Raw genomic sequence first — 18,596 nt, forward strand, 5'->3', positions numbered from 1 at the left:
CTGATGTGATGTATTACTCCAACCCATAATGTATTACTTCATCAGCAGCCATATTCTCCAGATGTTGCCACCATTGCTTCAACATTTTGGCTTTTACCCTACTATAGGGTGGTGGTGGTGATTATTCCCTTCTTTATACTGCCCCAAATACACCACAGCAGTCTGTATTAGTGAATTACCTTCTCTATGCAATCCTAACCCAAACTATCACTTATACATTGGTATTTGGCTTAATATTATATATTAGTAACAAACGGAAGTATTGTAGTGTTTTGTATGGCCTGACATGTTCTGAATCTCTTCTGGATCGCACCTACATTTGGAAAGTAGTAACCGGTAGATTAGAATATATAAGGAAGAAAGGATACAGTGTATGCATGATATGTATATGTGGCGTGTTTGTATCGTGTATTCTGGGTGTTATCGAATGTGTGGTCCACACAGGCTCTGTCAGAGTATGGCAATAGCTGTAAAATATCTCTTGGGGCTTGTATAATCAATCTCTGGATTGTGTAAAAGAGTGATAACACCCTGAAAAAACACAATATCCTTCCACACTGGTGTGTTTGATAGTCCTTCATATATAATCAGAAATTACCCTATGGCCTTAACGTTATGGTCTAAAGATGAGGCCTTCTGCCTTTCTCTCATTGTTTATCATACCCCAGTATTCCATCTTTATTACCCTGCAGCTCAGGCTTTTTGATTAAGATACTTTCAGTAAGAAAAAAGAACCACACGCTACGGGAAATCTCTGTCTCAGAACTCTGTACCCAAATGCTTCTATTTCTGGAAATTATGTCATGGCAAATTCCCTTTGTGCTAAATTCTCATTGAAATTGGTTTAGGAAGCTGCATTGTCTTGCATGCATAAACACCTTTTAAGGAGCTTGTCTGGGAGACTGCATCAGATACTTCCTTCATACGGTTACAGGAAGGATGTGATAATACTCTGAACGCATGTGAAAAGAAAAGAACCCCAATGTGCAAATACAGTGTTTTAAGCAAGTCTTATCACCTCAGCACTGAAGAGTTTATGTCCCACCCAACAGGGTTTATGTGATATAAATCGCTTGTGGGAGAATTATATATATATATATATTATATATGTTTTTGTATGTCTGCGTTTCCACCAGGAATGGACATAAACAGTGGGTTGAAGTAGCTGTAATGTGAATGATAGGGTCTTAGGTTAAGGGCCTTAAAATTAATTAGGGGAAAAGTAGGACGATGGATCCTCTGGTGATTAGTGGGCACCTATGACCTGCACCATGTTTAGTGGTATATATATATATATATATATATATATATATATGTATATTGTGACAAACCCTGTAGCATGAGGGCCATAAATCTCACATTTAGGGGTCTTAACCACAGTCCTCTATCAGAGTCAGGAACACCAGCTTGTAGCAAAAACAGTGCATTATTTTCAACTGTTTAAATGCAACACCCCAAAATCAAATCAGAAAAAGAAACACCTAGCTCCCAATTGGAGCCCTCTCTAACTGTACGATGCTGGCCCAGACTGACCAGCCCAATCACCCACTAACTTGACCTCCCAGCCAGACCCAGCTACGCAGGCTCTGGAAAACCTCCCCCAGACAGCACACAAAAGGTCCAGGCAGGTAATGCCTCATTTGGCTCAGGGATTGTCTTCTTCAGTGCCTCTCCTTGCCCTTGGAGCACAGGGAACTTCCTCTTCCCCCAACAGTCTCTCTGAGTATCAGGCTCCAGGGGTTTTTAATGCCCAGCACCTATGCCTGATGCCGGCCCCATAGGAATCCCGGAACGGATCCTGCAGACTTCTAGCCTCCTGGAAAAGCCGGCATGGAATTTCCACAGAATGGGGAAGGGATCATTGGCCCACCCTGCTCTCCAGTTGCTCCACCCCAGGGACCCATATGTATGATCTGCATAGCAGCTGTACCCAGATGCCATGCCAATCAACTCCTTGGGGTTCACAGTCTCACAATATATACACATACATACATATATACACATACATACATATATATATATATATATTATATATTTATATATATACATACATATACACACACATGGTATCATTTTTTCTGCCGGGAGGCTCAACTTTCTCATCTTGTCCCCTTTGTTCTTAGATTGAGGATAGCCATATGCATATCCCAGGCATGTTTAAATTCTCTCACTGAATTAGAATTTACATTCTCTGCTGGGAGGCTGTTCTCATCTACCACCCATTCTCATAATGGGTTTTCCTTTCCCTGTTGCCTGCTTCATTAATCTGTGGACTCTGTATTTCTAAACAATATGAAATAATGAATGCAGTATGGTGTACTTTTTATAAATTAAATAAAAATACAATTAAACTGTGTTCATTTTGTGAATGTACGTTTTGTAATGGGAGGGCTACTGTATTTGTCATACATAGCTCATACATCCTCAACAGCTGCAGATAGTCCTGAATTAGCTGAGGCAGTCCCAAAAATCTGATGCTACCTTTCCCAACCAATAACTTAATGACTGCTGGTAGCTTTGCCACAAATCCAGCACTTCTCGTACAAATAAGAGGCGCTCCTTGTGATGTCACAGCTCTACACACATATTATGAATGGACTTGTGTGTTGCACACATGTCTTTGGTTCACATAGTAATTTAGTGTTAATAGTACGCACGCTGGAAGTGCATCTGGTTTGGTTTTATTAGATACTTTTAGTTATATCTTAAGAGTATCCAATTTCCTTTTTTACAACATAATACAAATCTTTCTAAAATTCTGTGATGAATCACCTCCACTGTTACTCTCTAAAATATTGTGATTCTCTTAGCACAATCTTTTTTAATTAACCCATGAAATTACTAGCTTAAGAAGTTATGTACGTCTAGATATAGGTTATAATTGAGAAAAAAAAGAGGGCAGCAGAGAGGGACTGATATGAATAAATTAGGCAGAGCACCTAACAGTGATGCTTTCAAGAGGGAAAAGAGAGGGGAAAGCTCTGACTACATACACTCGTGGTCAGTTAATATGTTCTACCATGTCAAGCAAAGAAACTTGATTCTTTTAGCAATTGTAGTAATAATAATATACCGTATTGGCTCGAGTATAGGCCGGACCCTAAAAGTTAGGTGCTTTTTTAAAGAAAAAATGTAATTGAAAGTGTAATAGATTTGCTGCCACTCTGCCCCCCCCCCGGAGACATGCTGCCACTCTGTGTCCCCCCCAAGATGTGCCCCCCTCCCATAGACTTACCAGTGCAGACTTCCGGAGTCCCCGGTGTCTTGCAGGGCTGGCGGGGGACATCTATTCTATGCAGAGCGGTATACAACTTCCGGTGCCGGGAGTCTGCACTGGTAAGGAGGATTGTTAAATGTGCTTTCCCCGTGGAATTTAAGCACACCGAGCAGACGTGCCGCCAGCGGAGGTTGTTTACGCGCATCGCCGCTGCCGGTGAACGTCCGCACGATGGGCTTAGACAATCCCCCGTGCCGGCACCCCCCCGTGGAAAGTGCCGGCAGGGGAGGCTGTCTGAGCGTATCGGAGAGTAGGTTGCAGGTCCCCTGCACTGCTGCGGGGGATCTGTATCCTAACCCTGCTGCCTGCCCGGCGCCCAGAACTACATGTCCCTGGCGTCGGGTGCTAGACCCCGAATATAGGCCACTCCCCCACTTTAAAGACTTAAAGTGGGGGGGGGAGTGCGGCCTATATGCGGGCAAATACGGTAATACCGTATTTGCTCGATTATAAGACGACCCCCCAAAATCAAAATATTAATTTAGGAAAAAAACAAAAAGCCTGAATAAAAGACTGTCCTATATGAAAAAAGTTTTACTAGTAAATATTAATTCATGTAAACTATTTTTTCTTATTAAATAAATGCTATGATTGAGAAAAATATATATTTTTTATTTCTTTTTATTTGCCAACCTGCCCCCCCAGTTATGCACATCTGCCCCCAGGCTTGCCACTCTGCCCCCAGAAATGCCTTATACCCCCCTATTTGCCACTCTGCCCCATGATGTGCCTTTTAACCCTCTATATGCCACTCTGCCTCCGGAAATGTCTTATACCCTCCTATATGCCACTGTGCCCCATGATATGCCTTTTAACCCCCTATATGCCCCTCTGCCCCATGATATGCCTTATACCCCTATATGCCACTCTGGCATATAGGGGGTTAAAAGGCATATCATGGGGCTGAGTGGCATATAGGGGGTTAAAAGGCATTTCTGGATGTATAATATATATATATATATAACAGCATATATAACAGCAAACAGCAATCACACTCCTATCAAGCCAAGGCAGCCAGTACATGCTGGAACCTGGGGATGATAGTAGTGTGATTACAGCCTCCCTATGCCATGCTACCACCACCACCCCCTTACACATCCATGCTATCACACACACACTCATTCACAAACATTTAAATACTCATTCATTCCATACTCATACTCATTCATTCACACACATACTCAAAAACCCTCCCCCACCCCCTTACCTGAACTGCAGATCTCCCACTCGCAGACTTCTGCAGGGGCCCGGCTGTGCGAGCAACTTCTCTGGCCCCGCCCCCAGAGGAAGGAGGGGGGAGGTAGAGTTATGTGAGGACTTTGCTAGCTTCCTGTTCTCCTGCTGCTAGTAACAGAGACGCTGCTCGCGACCAAAGCCCGGTAAGCAGCATGGCCCCAGCAGACATTTTTTTGAGGTCTGATTAGAAGACGACCTCGATTATAAGACGAGGGGTATTTTTCAGAACATTTGCTCTGGAAAAAAACTTGTCTTATAATCAAGCAAATACGGTATATAACATATATATAATAATAATAAGATATAATAACACTACAAAAACTTTAAGAAGTCATGGCAACAAAACATCTCGATTTATCAGCATCACTGTGTCACAGATCAGAACGAATCAGTGCCTGAAAAAGATGAGTGGGGCAACATTCCGTGCAATTAAAGATACATGAAAGGAACTGTAACATAATATGGATACACAGAACACCATATACAGGCTTGGCACCTTAAAACAAAAAATGCCTCCTTCTTTAGAAGTTTAATTTACCAAAAAGAAAAAAAAAAGCTTGTGATGTTATGACTCAAATCCATGCGTTAAAAGAAAAAGAACTGAGCGGTTCAGATAACGATAAAATGGACAAATTGATAAGAGAGAGGATACAGAACTGATGGCCGCTATATGGGATCCGCCCCAACAATATCATCTAACCATCTGTACAAAAGTTTCCAAGGATAGATGCCAACAACTGAATACACATTCCATAATGTACATGTGTATGGTTTAAACCAGGGGCGTCCAGCATGCTACCTACGGGCCAAATGTGGCCCACCTGACTTTGAGATGAGGCCTACCTGAGCACCATGCAGATGTTTACTTGCTAGACCTCCAAGAAAGCAATTGTGCAGAGTTAACACCTTTAATTCTGCAATTGCACATATGTGATAACTGAATTTTAGGAGTTAATGTTCTGAAGCTTCAGTCCCCAAAAGCACGTGGGAACCAGCCTCGACCCTCCCCTGCTTCCCGATCCTTCCATGAGAGCGATTGTGCAGGGTTAACCCCCTCCAATGCCACAATTATGATTGCATCAATTTGCTGGCGCTCAGTGGCAGATGCTCCCTCGGACCAGTCCTGACCCTCCACTGGCATTTTAGGGGATAATATTTGTGTCTTCAGTCCCCACAAGCTAATGGGGAACAAATCACAATCTGTGATGTGAAAAAATAAAAACAATGTCTTCAGCAGCAATGACCTTGAAGTCAAAGGTGCTGTCAGTTAAAGTCTGCAGTTGATGGTCATCAGTTCACTCCTGACCAATAGGAGTGATCTGACCATTATGACACCTGTTGCAGGGAGAGGGGTTCATCCAAAGTAAAGAAACAAGCACACATACAAATTATAAATGAAAAACACAAATATTTTATTTTTTTAACATAAATATTGCAATCTGATGGACAATTAGTGGCAATTTAGGTCACTGATTATTGATCGCTCTCAGCAATCAATGGCCTAAACCTGTCACTTCCAAATGATTAAAAAATTGTTTACATTTTACAATTTTATTATAAACTCTGCATATTAATAATACTGTACATTGTTGTAAGTTTCGGGCCGGTTGGAGACATATTTTCTCTCAATGAAAAATAAATGCGGACCACATCATTTCTGATGAAATGGCCCACTGCAAAAAAAAACTGAAGTCCCTGCTCTATAAACTACCTGATAGGCCCCTTTTGGCAATTTCAACATTTTTTTTACCCATAATTTACCTTTTTGTATGCTAAGTGTAGGCCTACTCACACAAATCATAATGTATATTGTTTTTCTGAAGAGATGAGCACACTCACATCAGACATATTGCACACTCTCAAAAGTATCTTTTATTATTATTATTTCTTTTATATAGCGCCATCAAATTCCGTAGCGCTGTACAATGGGTAGACAGGACATAACAAGTAGCATGTAACATAACAAGTTGACTAACAGAGACAACAGGTTAGGGGGGCCCTGCTCAAACGAGCTTACTATCTTTTCATTAATGATACCTAAAAACACCTTTCCAAACTAACAAAATTGTGGAGTTAGTCACATTATATGGCTATATTATGCATAGCCCACCACTAGGCCAATGTACTCCAAAATACGGTAGGTGTGTCCTTACACTAAATACTTTTTCCTATATGGACTATAATAAATATATATCAAACTGCAATTCTTACTTAGAATTTCTCCTACAGAGATGACACTATAAAGAAATCAAATTTGTGCAACATCCTCCGAGTACAGTAATACCTCTCAAAAGATTTTAATGTTTTGGAGGACCAAAAGGCTTCCTTTCTTACACCTTTTTTTAACTTTTCTAGAGGCTAGTGTGATCCCTCTACTTTTTCAATTTTTTCACATTATTTTTACTTTTTAAAAATTATTCTTTCAATGTTTTAAACTTTCTTTTGACAAGTGTATCAGTTCTCTCTTATAACCAGTAACCTATTTTTTATCTTTAACCTGATATTTAAAAAATATTTTATTGTTTTTTTCCACATTCTTTCTTCTCACTGTGATTTCTCTTTTACCTGGTCACTCTGCGATCAGGAAACAGGGCTATGTAGATCTGTATTCCTCATTACATATATTGGCAACCATAGTGATAGGCATACCTGTGAAATTTTTAAAGTGGGGGTGCGGCCTATAATCGGGGGTTTAGCGCAGGGATTTCTTTTATTTTTTTGTTCATTTAGCCCTGCTGCGGGTTAGGATCCGGGTTCCCCGCAGCGCTGCAGGGGACCTGGATCCTCCTCTCTGGCAACCAGTGGACGTCTGCACAATGCATGCTGCTGGTATTCCGCCGGGGCTTCAATGAAGGAGCGCTTGCGTTACATGTCCTTCCGGTGCTCCACCATAGAAGCCCCGCAGAAGTACCGGCCAGCAGCTGTAGAGGCTGTCTGAGCATATCGCGCATTTGCTCTGAAAAAAACCTTGTCTTATAATCGAGCAAATACGGTAGCACCAAACTTTAAGGGTGCAGACTATAATCAAGCCAATACATTATATACAGACATACTATATGCACAAAAGTATTGGGACGCTGGACCATTACATCAACAGGGATGGCGTGTATTCTAAATACATAGACATTAATATGTAGTTGGTGCCCCCTTGGCAGCCTCACGATTTTAGAGTGTTTCTGTGGGAATTTTTTCCCATTCCTCCAGTAGAGGGTTTGTGAGGTCAGGCACTGATGTTGGACGAGAAGGCCTGGCTCACAATCTCCATTCCAATTCATCCCAAAGGTGTTTGATGGGGTTGAGGTCCGGGCTCTGTGCGGCCGGTCAAGTTCTTCCACACCAAACTCATCCAACCATGTCTTTATGGACCTTGCTTTGTACACTGGGGCACAGTCATGCTGGAATAGAAAAGGGCTTTCCCCAAACTGTTCCCGCAAAATTGTTCCCACCATTTCTCCAATCTGGATTTCATTGTGTCCTTATCCTGTACCTCTTCCTCCTCCCCACTTCCTCTTTCATTCTGCATACCAACCTTTCCAGTCATCTGCTCTCCTCACTCTACACTCCCTATCTTGGCAAAGATGAGCTGTGATTCCAGTACCACATACCCAATATTCAAATATACCTACTTTCTGCTAATTTATTTTCTTCACAAAATACATCCCTTCTCTCTGTGACTAGATGATGTCTGCTACCATTTCTAAGACGTAACATCTTTATTTCCATACATCTCTAGCTCTCCTAGTCGCCATAGTTGAAAATATCCTAAGAAGGATAACCTTCCCTCTACACAGTCATCGTAAAAAAGGAACCTCTTACAGCCTAAACTAACCATATTACTTATATAACCAATAATCTACTTCTAGAATATTGGGACACTAATTACTAAATATACACCATTCTCTCTCCTATGCTTATAACTCTCCAGCATTAGTTGTTTACAGCCATGCCATTATTGTAGTAGAAGAATTTGCCCGTATCTATTCAAATAGTCACATAGTCATTCTTCTATTGTTAATGAAAAATGAATCACATTAGTAAGTATGTCTTAAAGGACTCTGACAGTAACATAATAGCAGGATCAACACAGCAATCAGAAGTGACCTTAAACAATGTTAAAAACTATATGTAATGAAAATAAACAGAGGATATAAGGGAAAAGAGGGGGCTGGGTATAAATTCCTCCTTAAAAAGAAAACAAATTATTCCACCACTATTCACCCCCAAGAGGGAAAAAACAGGAAGATGAAAGAATGAAGAAAAGATGTTTTTGCTTCATCCTCAACTTCCCATACTTCACAGTACAGGGAAATGCTTCCTTTTGCATCTGTGAGTTTTATACAGCACCCATCCCAATTCCTTCCCATTGTAATTTGTTACCTTACTGTTTAACTGTTTCAGTTCCGAAAAGTATTGAGTGCTTTGAGTGCCATAAAGTTTCCATAGTAGATACTTGAGTTTGTATCGGTCTTGTGCAATAGATCCCTGGGGATAGAAAGGCATGCCCACTAGGTGCCTGAACCGAGCAGTGGAAGAACTAAGAACTTTTATAAAAACAACCTAGAGACCTCTATCTCTACGTATGGCTTATGTATCACACATAGGGCCCTTGTGATGCACACATGAAAAACGCATGACTTCTGTAACATGTTTGCCCATTTAAAGCAATGCATCAGTGCTCTCATTACACTGCCCATTAATGTGATTACTGCTCACTCAGGAGGTGAGTCACTGACAAGACCAGATGGAAAGTCACTTCTCTCTGTAAATGGATTACTATCCATGGCTACAAAGGCCTCTGTTTATATTTCCCCTCTGTACAGAGGGAGCATGGAGACAGAAAGATATGAATGAGATATATTGGATACGAGGACGGAATGGTGAGGAATAAAAAGTTAAAAATAAATAATCATCTCAAAATGTGGACTACGAATGGGTATGTTAGCGTGTTTTTCTCGGTAAGTGAGTTTTTATTTCTGGCTATGTTGACATGTGTGAGTGTTTTAAGTGCATGTTTGTTAGTGTGCCTAGTTCTTTTAGTGCGAGTGTCTGGCTGTGCTAGCATCTGGATGTGTGTGTGACTTTGGGTGTCTGGGCACATTTTTGTGAGTGTTAGCGTTAAATGTCTAGTTGTACTAGTGTGAGTGCCTGGATGTATGTTAGTGTCAGAGTACGTTAGTGTGAGTGGTTGTGTTAGAGTGAATATCTGGTTCTCTTAGTATGAGTGTCTGGACATGTTGGGGTCTGGATGTGTGTGTATTGCTGTCTTTGTAGTCCACATGTCAGTTGACATTCAACACTGAGGATTAATGGTACTGTTACACAAAACATTAATTGCACCCTCTAGGAGATCTGTACTTTTATTATTATTTCATCTGAAGATTAATGATATCAACTGAAACAAAATGCTGTCTAGCTAATATATGTGTATATTTAAAAAAAGGGGCAGTGGGGGCACAAGAGGGTTTTCCTGCCTGGAGTGAAATGTTGTCTAGGAACTGGCTCTGATGAAGAAAGTAGGCACTTTTCCTATTGGTCAACTTCCTTTGTCCCCGCCCCAGGGGTGTGCACCACTTTGCCTCAGGGGTGTACGTTAACCAGCCCCCTCCCCCTTACTGTTTATTGGGTAGTTTATCTATTCATTGTTTTGTCTGTATCCCCAATTTGAATTATCATGAAAATGTCATTATTCTTCTTTGATCTGTACTAAAAAAGCTTTGTTTTTACTCTAAAAAAAGCGTCTGTTATTGTCTACCCTTAACCAGTATAGTCATTACTCTGATACAGTGGCAGACTATGTTACTATGTTACTATGTTACTATGTAGCAGCAAAGCTCTCTGGGACCCTGGAAGACCCAGTGACAGAAGACGTGGTTTAACCATTGCAACCCTGGTTCTTGCTACATAGTCTAACATCAGCTCCAGAGCTATGCAACTGGGACTGAATTAGTCCCTTCCCTAATACGACTTTACTTACAATGCTTCTGCTTTGAATAGTTATGATCCGTTGATAGGGATCGCCTAACGTTTATTAACTTACCCTTATAACTAACATATCCAGGGCATGCATATGTAATAAATGACAATGCATCACAATCCAAACCGCAAGAATTTAAAGGAAAACATAAAAAAAGAACTGACAGAGCTTGGGTAATTGGAAGTAATTGGCTGGCTCAGTGCACAGTAGTTAAATTCTTTGGAGACAGTAATTGTGCAGTAATGGAGGAAGTTGTTCAGGGACCGGGGAATGGGCGCATTGGCAACACAAATGTCAGATGTTATTGGCTGGAAAATAAACCAAAATGGAAGCATGATATGCGTTCTTAACTCGAGGAGTAAGTCATACACAGTCTTCTTAGAATTCTGGGCCCTGTAGCAGTTGCAATATAACCAATGTCCAGTATATACCAATGGTATATGGAATGGACGAGCTGAGCGCTACTGTTTGGCACAGACAAGAAATACAAGAAAGGCTCATTACAGGAGCCAAAACGCTCAAGATATTACTATGGAATATAATAAAGGCCGGTCATTTAGTTGGTATCTCTTAAAATGGTTGTTTAGATCAAATCTGGAATGAATATATAAATTTTACTATGGGGAAAATTGTGCCAGGGAGAATAATTTTGTACCTATGCTCTCACCAAGACCTGCTGTGCATAGTAGTGGTAAGTGACTTGGCAGGTGTGAAAAATACTGATTTTAAAGTAAACTATTTCCTTGCTGATTAAATCTGAACATCATATGCACCACTATACAGAAAATTGCTCGATTAATTGAGTATATTCATAGTTTAATCAAATCTTCAAGGGGAGATTGTAGTTAATTTGTAAACAATATATCTGTAGATGGATATGAAAGGTTCCAATAAAAAAATCACCATAATATGACAATAAAAGACTGTGTAGTGGATTAAAAGCCCCCCCTGCATTTCTGTTGATCTCCTCTTGTGTGCCTTTATTTCATTTGTTCTGTCTCTTTTTTTCTTCTACAAATCAGTCCCCTGACCCTCTACTGCTATTTCATCTTTCTTCCTCTTCATTTCTTTCAGTGAATTCCCGTATCCCTTCATTCCTTTAAAGTTATTCTCCATGGCCTGTACAGCTGCTTCTGTCACTCAACAAACACTGTTCCTTTTTCCCAGACCAGCACTTGAAGCTGAACCCCCCAGAGGAAAGCTGGGGCCGACTACATGGTAAGAAAGGGAAGGGGGGCTGGAAAGAAGCACAAGAGACCCATGTAATATCTACAGTTCTTCTCACGAGCCCCAAGCCCTTTCCCATGGTACTGGTTTCTATTTCAGGATATGAAGATGCTTCTTTTAGAATATGTTCCTCATCTGGATTTGATGATGCCAACTCCTGCTCTGTCCTCGAACAGCTGTCCGTGAGTCCAGATGTCTGTTATCTCAATTTCAGATCACTCCCTCAGCGTGACAATTGCTGCATAGAGTTCTTGGGTTTTCTAGATAGCGTTTTGATCCTCAGGTACTTATCTGTGAGATGGAAAAGGCACATAAGTGAGACAGGACTGTGTTAAAATATTGGGTTCATCAGTAAGAATTAAACAAGTGATACTTATCTTAATTTTGGAACAACGCTTTCCAAGAAAATAAACAGTTGAATGAAAATATACTGGGAAAATGGGTATCGGTGATGCATAGTGGGAAACTATGTGGTAAATAAATGCTCAATGACAATAAAATCAAGAAAGAAGGAAAGGAATATTTCAACAAAAGGGTAGTAGCTACCTGGAACCCCTCTACAGTGAAGGAGGTAGAGGCAAACACAATAAAAAAGGAAGCCACATACAAAGCCTTTACATGAGAAATGTGTACGTTAGATAACAAGAAAAATCTGAATATTCATGACGTTTTTGGCACTAACAAAAGCTCACATCCTAGGAACCTAATATATAGCAACATGCACATGACTGAATCTTTTTAGCCATCCCAGTTATTTACTGTCTATATAACAAAATTCTCTGATAACTGCTGCAGAAATCATTTGAAGGGAGGAAGAATATTCTTTGCTGTGGAATTTTAGTTTGTGATAAGTCATAATTAAGTCTAATTTATAATAGTATATAAATAAATAGTATAAAGTTGTTCCGTGTTGGCTTTAGAAAGAAAAAGAGCAAATTTGATGTTTGTGCCCCAAAAAGCCTGCCTGTGTCACACCAGTCCCAGGGTAGGGGGCCTACCAGAAAATCTCCTGTAGGCATATTACACATTTGGAGCAGAAATTCCTCATCCATTATAAAGCGATATGTAGAAAGTCATAGCAAGATACCAAGTTAGTTACACTACATTAGTGTAGTGATGTCAAATGGAAATGCAAATGTGTGTCTTAGTACATTTCACACTAACACACTAAGAAGACACACATCTGCATACACCTGGTCAGTACACTAATGTAATCTCGATTCACAATCTTTTTATCTTGCTATAGATATCTGTAATGTTGTTATATACTTCAAATGTATAATATACTTGAAGAAGGGACCTATATCTTCTCAAAAGCTTGTAATCTATTATAATACAGTTAGCAAAATTCTCCACAGCAGTTTAATAAAAAAATGTTAAAACATAGTTTAGTTTTTATAGTATTATTTTTATTAAGTTATATTGAAGAATAAATATATTTTAGATTATTGATAGAGAGTGACAGAATCAATGGGCCAGTTAGTCCTTATCTGCCACAATAAACTGTACAATAGAGGAAAGGAAAAGCAATTACGCCTATTCATTTTAACTATACGGTGTCTCCAAAGGCATTTTTTCCACCAAGCTTTAACTTGTCTTAAGCATCTGTGGGAACCGGTGCAGTAAAAAAACTGAATGGAGCAATCAGCAGCAGGAGAGGGTTGGGGCTGGTCTCCATACTCATGTGGAGACCGAAGAAACGTTTTGGCCCTGTCCCTGAAGTTGCCTCTGATTGCGGGGAGGAGCGGGGAGGAGCCACTTTGATCGCTGCTGTAGGAGTGATCAAAGGGCTCGTGGGGGGGTCGTCTTTTTTTGCTGTTGCTGGTCTGCATTGTCGCTCTCATGAAGCAATCAGGCAGCAGGGGAATGTTGTGGCAGGTCCCCACACTTGTGTGGAGACCCAAGCAATAAACAGACCCCTTCCCTGAAGCTGCCTGTGGCTCCTGTAGTAGCAATCCAAGGCTCGGGGGGCTCGAGGTGGCTGCGTTGGTCTGACAGACAGTAGCAGCAGTGCCCACGCAATCACCACGATTATGGCGACGTGGGGGCATTTTTTTTTTGCATGATGTACCAGGTATGTCACAGAACCAATGAGCCCACTTGGACATGACGTACATGGTACGTCACCAGACGTGAAAGGGTTAATAGAGGTAAACAAGTCTTAAAAGTAATATCATAAGAACAAAAAAAGTTACTCACACTACTGTTTAAACCACCCTGACTGTAATTTGAGTCAAATCAAGGAGCACATTTGGCGTAAACGTGGAATGAGTGCATCTGCTGTGATTTTATATTATTCTAGGTAAAGACGCATTTGAGCAGCTAGTGGCTGTTTTTCTGAAGTTGTACCCTGGGAGAGGAATCGATTACTTGTGAGAATGATTTTTAGCATGCGATCTTCATTTTATTCAACTTTGGACCAATCAACCAAGCCCAGTTTTCCTAAAGTAGTAGAAAACCTAGCACCAAATCTGCGCACCATATTGATGAAGATGTTTATTTGCTGTTTTAAAAACTATGGTATATGGTAATGGGAACCAAAGGGGTTGTACAAAGATTACCAGTGTCGACCAACACAGTAATACCACTGACCTGTTCAGTATAAGTGTACAAATACCCCCCCCCAGTACAGTTATTATCCACTGATGTCATGACCACTCGTACCAATCTTGAGTTGTGCTACAGTTTTCTAATGCATAATAGTTTATAATCCAAGAAAAATTTGATCTTTTTAAATGAGCCCCCATAACTAAGTCTACAACTCATCCTACAGCTGTCTGAATGATAAAAAACATAGGCTCACCACTTATATTCTTGTCTGCTTACTAATTGCAAAACAGAATAGGATGTCCTGCCCGGCTCCCTCCCATCCAGCCACCTGCTTCTTATCATGGACTGTGTGTGCAGCTGGGTGTGATGATGGATTCCAGGCACCTGCCTGGATGAAGAGATACATACAGGCTGGGTGAATAACTAGGAAGTCAGAAATACGGTACATTATACATTAGAATCGCAAGAGCTTTTAAGTGTGAGAGAAGAAAGCAGTTATGGAAGGAGATTTTACAGTTAGGCAAAACTGAGATAAGCGCGACCTGACTAATGTAATTTACTATTGAGGGAATATCTTATAGCTCACTGTGTAGAAGCAGGGAGAATAAATTCCAAAAATAGGGTGGGTCAGCGTTATGCCCAGCAGCTGCTCCCAGCTGTTCATTCATCTCTGTTCAAACAGAGACTACACTGTGGACATGAGTGCGTGGGGAAGGCAGCGGAAAGAAGACATGGTGACAGAGGACAATGTGAACGGTGACAGTTGTGCATTTCATGTGTTTTAGCAAAACACACATTGATAAGGACTACAGGGAAGCCTCATTCAATACTAAGTTCGCATTGCTTTTTGGCTGGCATTTCTGCTGCTGTTGACTGTAACACTGACCATTTATTCCCATATGTTTGGCTGAGCACCAGTTACCGCCTGCCCCAACGTATCAATTTTGCCAACTAACAAATGACATTTTAAGGTAAACATGTCACAACTACAATTTATCTTTTTCTTAAATCAATTGCGTCCATTCCCATGTACCCCAGCATACCGAACCACAAAGTCTGGAATCCTTCATGCTGTGGATTCAATCCTGCTTCACATCTCATTTTAGTGGGTTTACCTTTGCCCTACTCCAACACATAAAAGTGCAGGAACTGGAAGTAAATATTTAATGAGCTTTTATCTGCGAGATTCAGTAGCAGCGAGTGGAGGGGGTGGAAGAAGTAAGTGTGGTATTGATGCAGTTTCCCATCTTCACTGTCTCAATGGCCCTCCGTAAAGGATAGGCTTGGACCAAGTTGTCAGGAAAGAGAAGTACACACAAGTAATTAGAGATAAAATGTTAAACAAATCTGGTGTGCATAAATCACATAAATCATGCACCTCCTATAGAAAAAGAAGAAACATTTTATATATTTGCTTCTCTTTTTCATTTTAAGGATATTTTGATTTTCCATTCTGCCTTGCTCCCTCTCACCACATTGTGCCTGATTTGTATTTCCTTGGATGGCAAGGCTTGGAAAACAGGCAAGATATTTCCACTATGCTCCTGAGGCAGCTCAGGCATTTCTGTCTTCTTTGCAGTGAACTATGAGGACACATTGGAAATATTTCTGAGGACACGGGCATTTCACATTGTTGACCAATGGATACAGCTAACCAGGGACCCTGCTAATCTCTTCCTCAATGCTCACCACCTTGCAGTGGGATCTGCAAGGAAAATGGATTTGTTAACCAAAGTCCTCCACCTATTTGTAGATGATGATTGTTATTATACTCAAGTCATTTTTTCTGGACTTAACAGCTCTAGAGGGAAATTTACCCCGCTCTTCCATCCACAAACAAAGTAGAGCCTAGAGGTGCTTGATATTCAAACATGGTAACAAGCCACCCAGTTGCTGAGGGCAGTTGAATGGTCAACCCACCCACCACATAAAATTTGGATAGCCTTAGAACAGTCACAAGCTCAAACACCCACCACCCCTGAGCAACTGTGTACCGTAACAACACTAGATAGCAAGGCTTCATGCCTCACACGTTCAGTGGAGCCATATGGAGCCATATGGACTCCACATTCCCTTCACTACCAGATAACACAACTTTCCCATTCAGGGTCTCCGGCGGGGGGATTGTCAAATTTGGGTTAGAGATTTTTAGACATGCCCAATTAGATCAATTCATAATGTTGCTGCCAAAACATTACAATTACCACCAGGGAACTCACTTATGTGTAAAGCCCGCGCATTACCATATTATATTTATTAATGATAGAACAATATTTGTCCCTCCACTATTCTCTATGGACAGACAAGAGTACCTGTTACAATCATATTAGACAGGATGAGAGTGGGAAAATCTGGACTTTTACGCACTCCTATAAAGCCTACAAAATTCTTAAGCTGTGGTGCAGAACACCATTAAGAATAAATACCATGGCCCTGAATGCTGCTGGAGGTGTAGCTCTCATAATATTAAGAAGTAAAGAGATTAATATAGAGGTATATATTTTAGACTGGCTTGGACTCTCAATTGCATAATTTATATTCATTGACAGTTGAATTGTCACATAGAACGTAGAATGGAAATGATTGTCAGGCACTGTTAAAAAAATTCAATAAACTCTGATTTACATAAAAATAATATTTTTATTTTTTAATTTGTTATAGTATAGCATTGCTTTCTCTATTCAGTTTCATTTATAACAGAGTTTCGGATGATGTGATCCTTGTTGTCAGCATCTCACACAAGGTTCTTGTCATCCACAAGACCACCTGTTTAGTCTCCTAGTGAAACATATTTACACTGCAACTCATGCCTTCTTCCTTACCCAAATTACCAGCCTTGAATACATGCCCATACCAGCCCCCCCCTCCAGGCCCCTCTCAGCATTCTTCTGCTTGCTCTGTGTGTCAGAAATAGGTCTGTGCTTCTAAATTTGGTCTGACTCTGACTTCTAGTCAAACAGGGCAGACTTCTGCACGCCCCTCGCCACAGCTCACACTAACCCCCTTCACTCCCTGTACCTTCTAACCATAAATAAAATATCTGAACACCAGACACTTGTCATTTACTGGAAATCAACACATTATTTTGGATAAGAATGCATGGGGCAAATCTGAAAAAGTAAGAAAAGCCCTTTTTGGGACATTGATAAAACTTTTTGAATAATAAAATGTTATGCTGTTACTCACTGGTGCTGTTATTTAATTGCGGGTATAACGCATCAGCTGATTTAGCTTTAGTATCTTTATGGAGGCATTTATGTAGCTCATATATAGTACCGTACTTTACAGAACATAACAAACATGGATCATAAAACAGCCCAGAAATTTAATAGTAATAATGTAATTAAAAATAATTACTCTTTGGTTGGATACTCTTTGGTATGTTTTATGTTCCTGAAAAAGATGATGCCTCTGATGATCATGTATACATGAGCCAAAATACAGGTACGTGGGATCCATCGGACGCCAGGCCTTTGACGATGGCCAGTCCTAGCTAGGGAGAGACTGCACCAGAGATGTTTAGCATTGGGTGGAGCTTGAGCTACAAGTAAATGGAGGATCTCTTAAGAGCTTGTACTCAATTTTGTTTGGGGAATGTGGGGTCTTTATCCTGGTTGTATTCCTCAAGGGCACTTAGTTGATGTACATTCCTGCTACTGAACATGGCGACGATTTTGCCCTTCATCTTTGCTTTCAGTTCACCTTCCCCTGTTCTCCTTTGTGTTTCTCGTTTTCTGTCCCTTGTCCTGCCTGCTAGATCACCCAGTCTGACTCTGTGCTTCATTTGTGGACTATGCTTCTGGTAGTGCTTGTTTTGTGTATCAGCTCCGCTCTATATCTGTCCTTGGTACTATATCATTTATCCCTGACCCTGAGTGACCTGACCAGCAAATAACTTACTCTTGGACCATCTGACAACATCTAAGGCTGTATATTGGAGAGATTCCTGGTTGACTCTCAAATCGCATCTCTACCACTGTACGAATTCTGTTAGTATCTTTTCATATGGATTTTCATTACTCACTCTTACCACACCTTCAAGTGGTTCTTTAAGCTCTGTAAGCTCACGACTGCGCATCCTTGCACTGACTACTGGGAATGGTGATTTCTACTGACTGCCTCCAGTGGGTTAGTGCAAGGCTGCATCATTCCACAAGTGGGTCTGAACCAGGATGGTCTCTGAGGCCATTCACAATAAAAAGGCAAGCAGATTGGTTTTAGGTTTTAAGAAACCCTTGTATGCTATCCCATTGTTTGTGCTGTGTATGTGTTATAACTGTCACACAAAAGTGCCAGAAGGATTGGAAATGTGAAATAACTGTGTAATTCTAC

The 18,596-nt window shown here is 40.7% G+C and overlaps 1 protein-coding gene across 1 annotated transcript in view; it reads right to left on the minus strand.

The window, feature by feature from the left end:
• Positions 1 to 18,342, minus strand: part of LOC149298072 (cell surface glycoprotein MUC18-like) — a 44,354-nt gene extending 26,012 nt beyond the window's left edge. Inside the window, exon 1 of the mRNA XM_089487920.1 lies at positions 18,295 to 18,342. Within this exon, the coding sequence (XP_089344046.1) occupies positions 18,295 to 18,342 (48 nt within the window). The remainder of the gene's footprint in view (positions 1 to 18,294) is intronic.
• Positions 18,343 to 18,596: the final 254 nt, after the last annotated feature.

The sequence above is a fragment of the Sceloporus occidentalis genome, unplaced genomic scaffold, assembly GCF_023333645.1.
Source record: "Sceloporus occidentalis isolate IW3139 unplaced genomic scaffold, rSceOcc1.0.p SCAF_35, whole genome shotgun sequence".
NCBI lineage: Eukaryota > Metazoa > Chordata > Lepidosauria > Squamata > Phrynosomatidae > Sceloporus > Sceloporus occidentalis.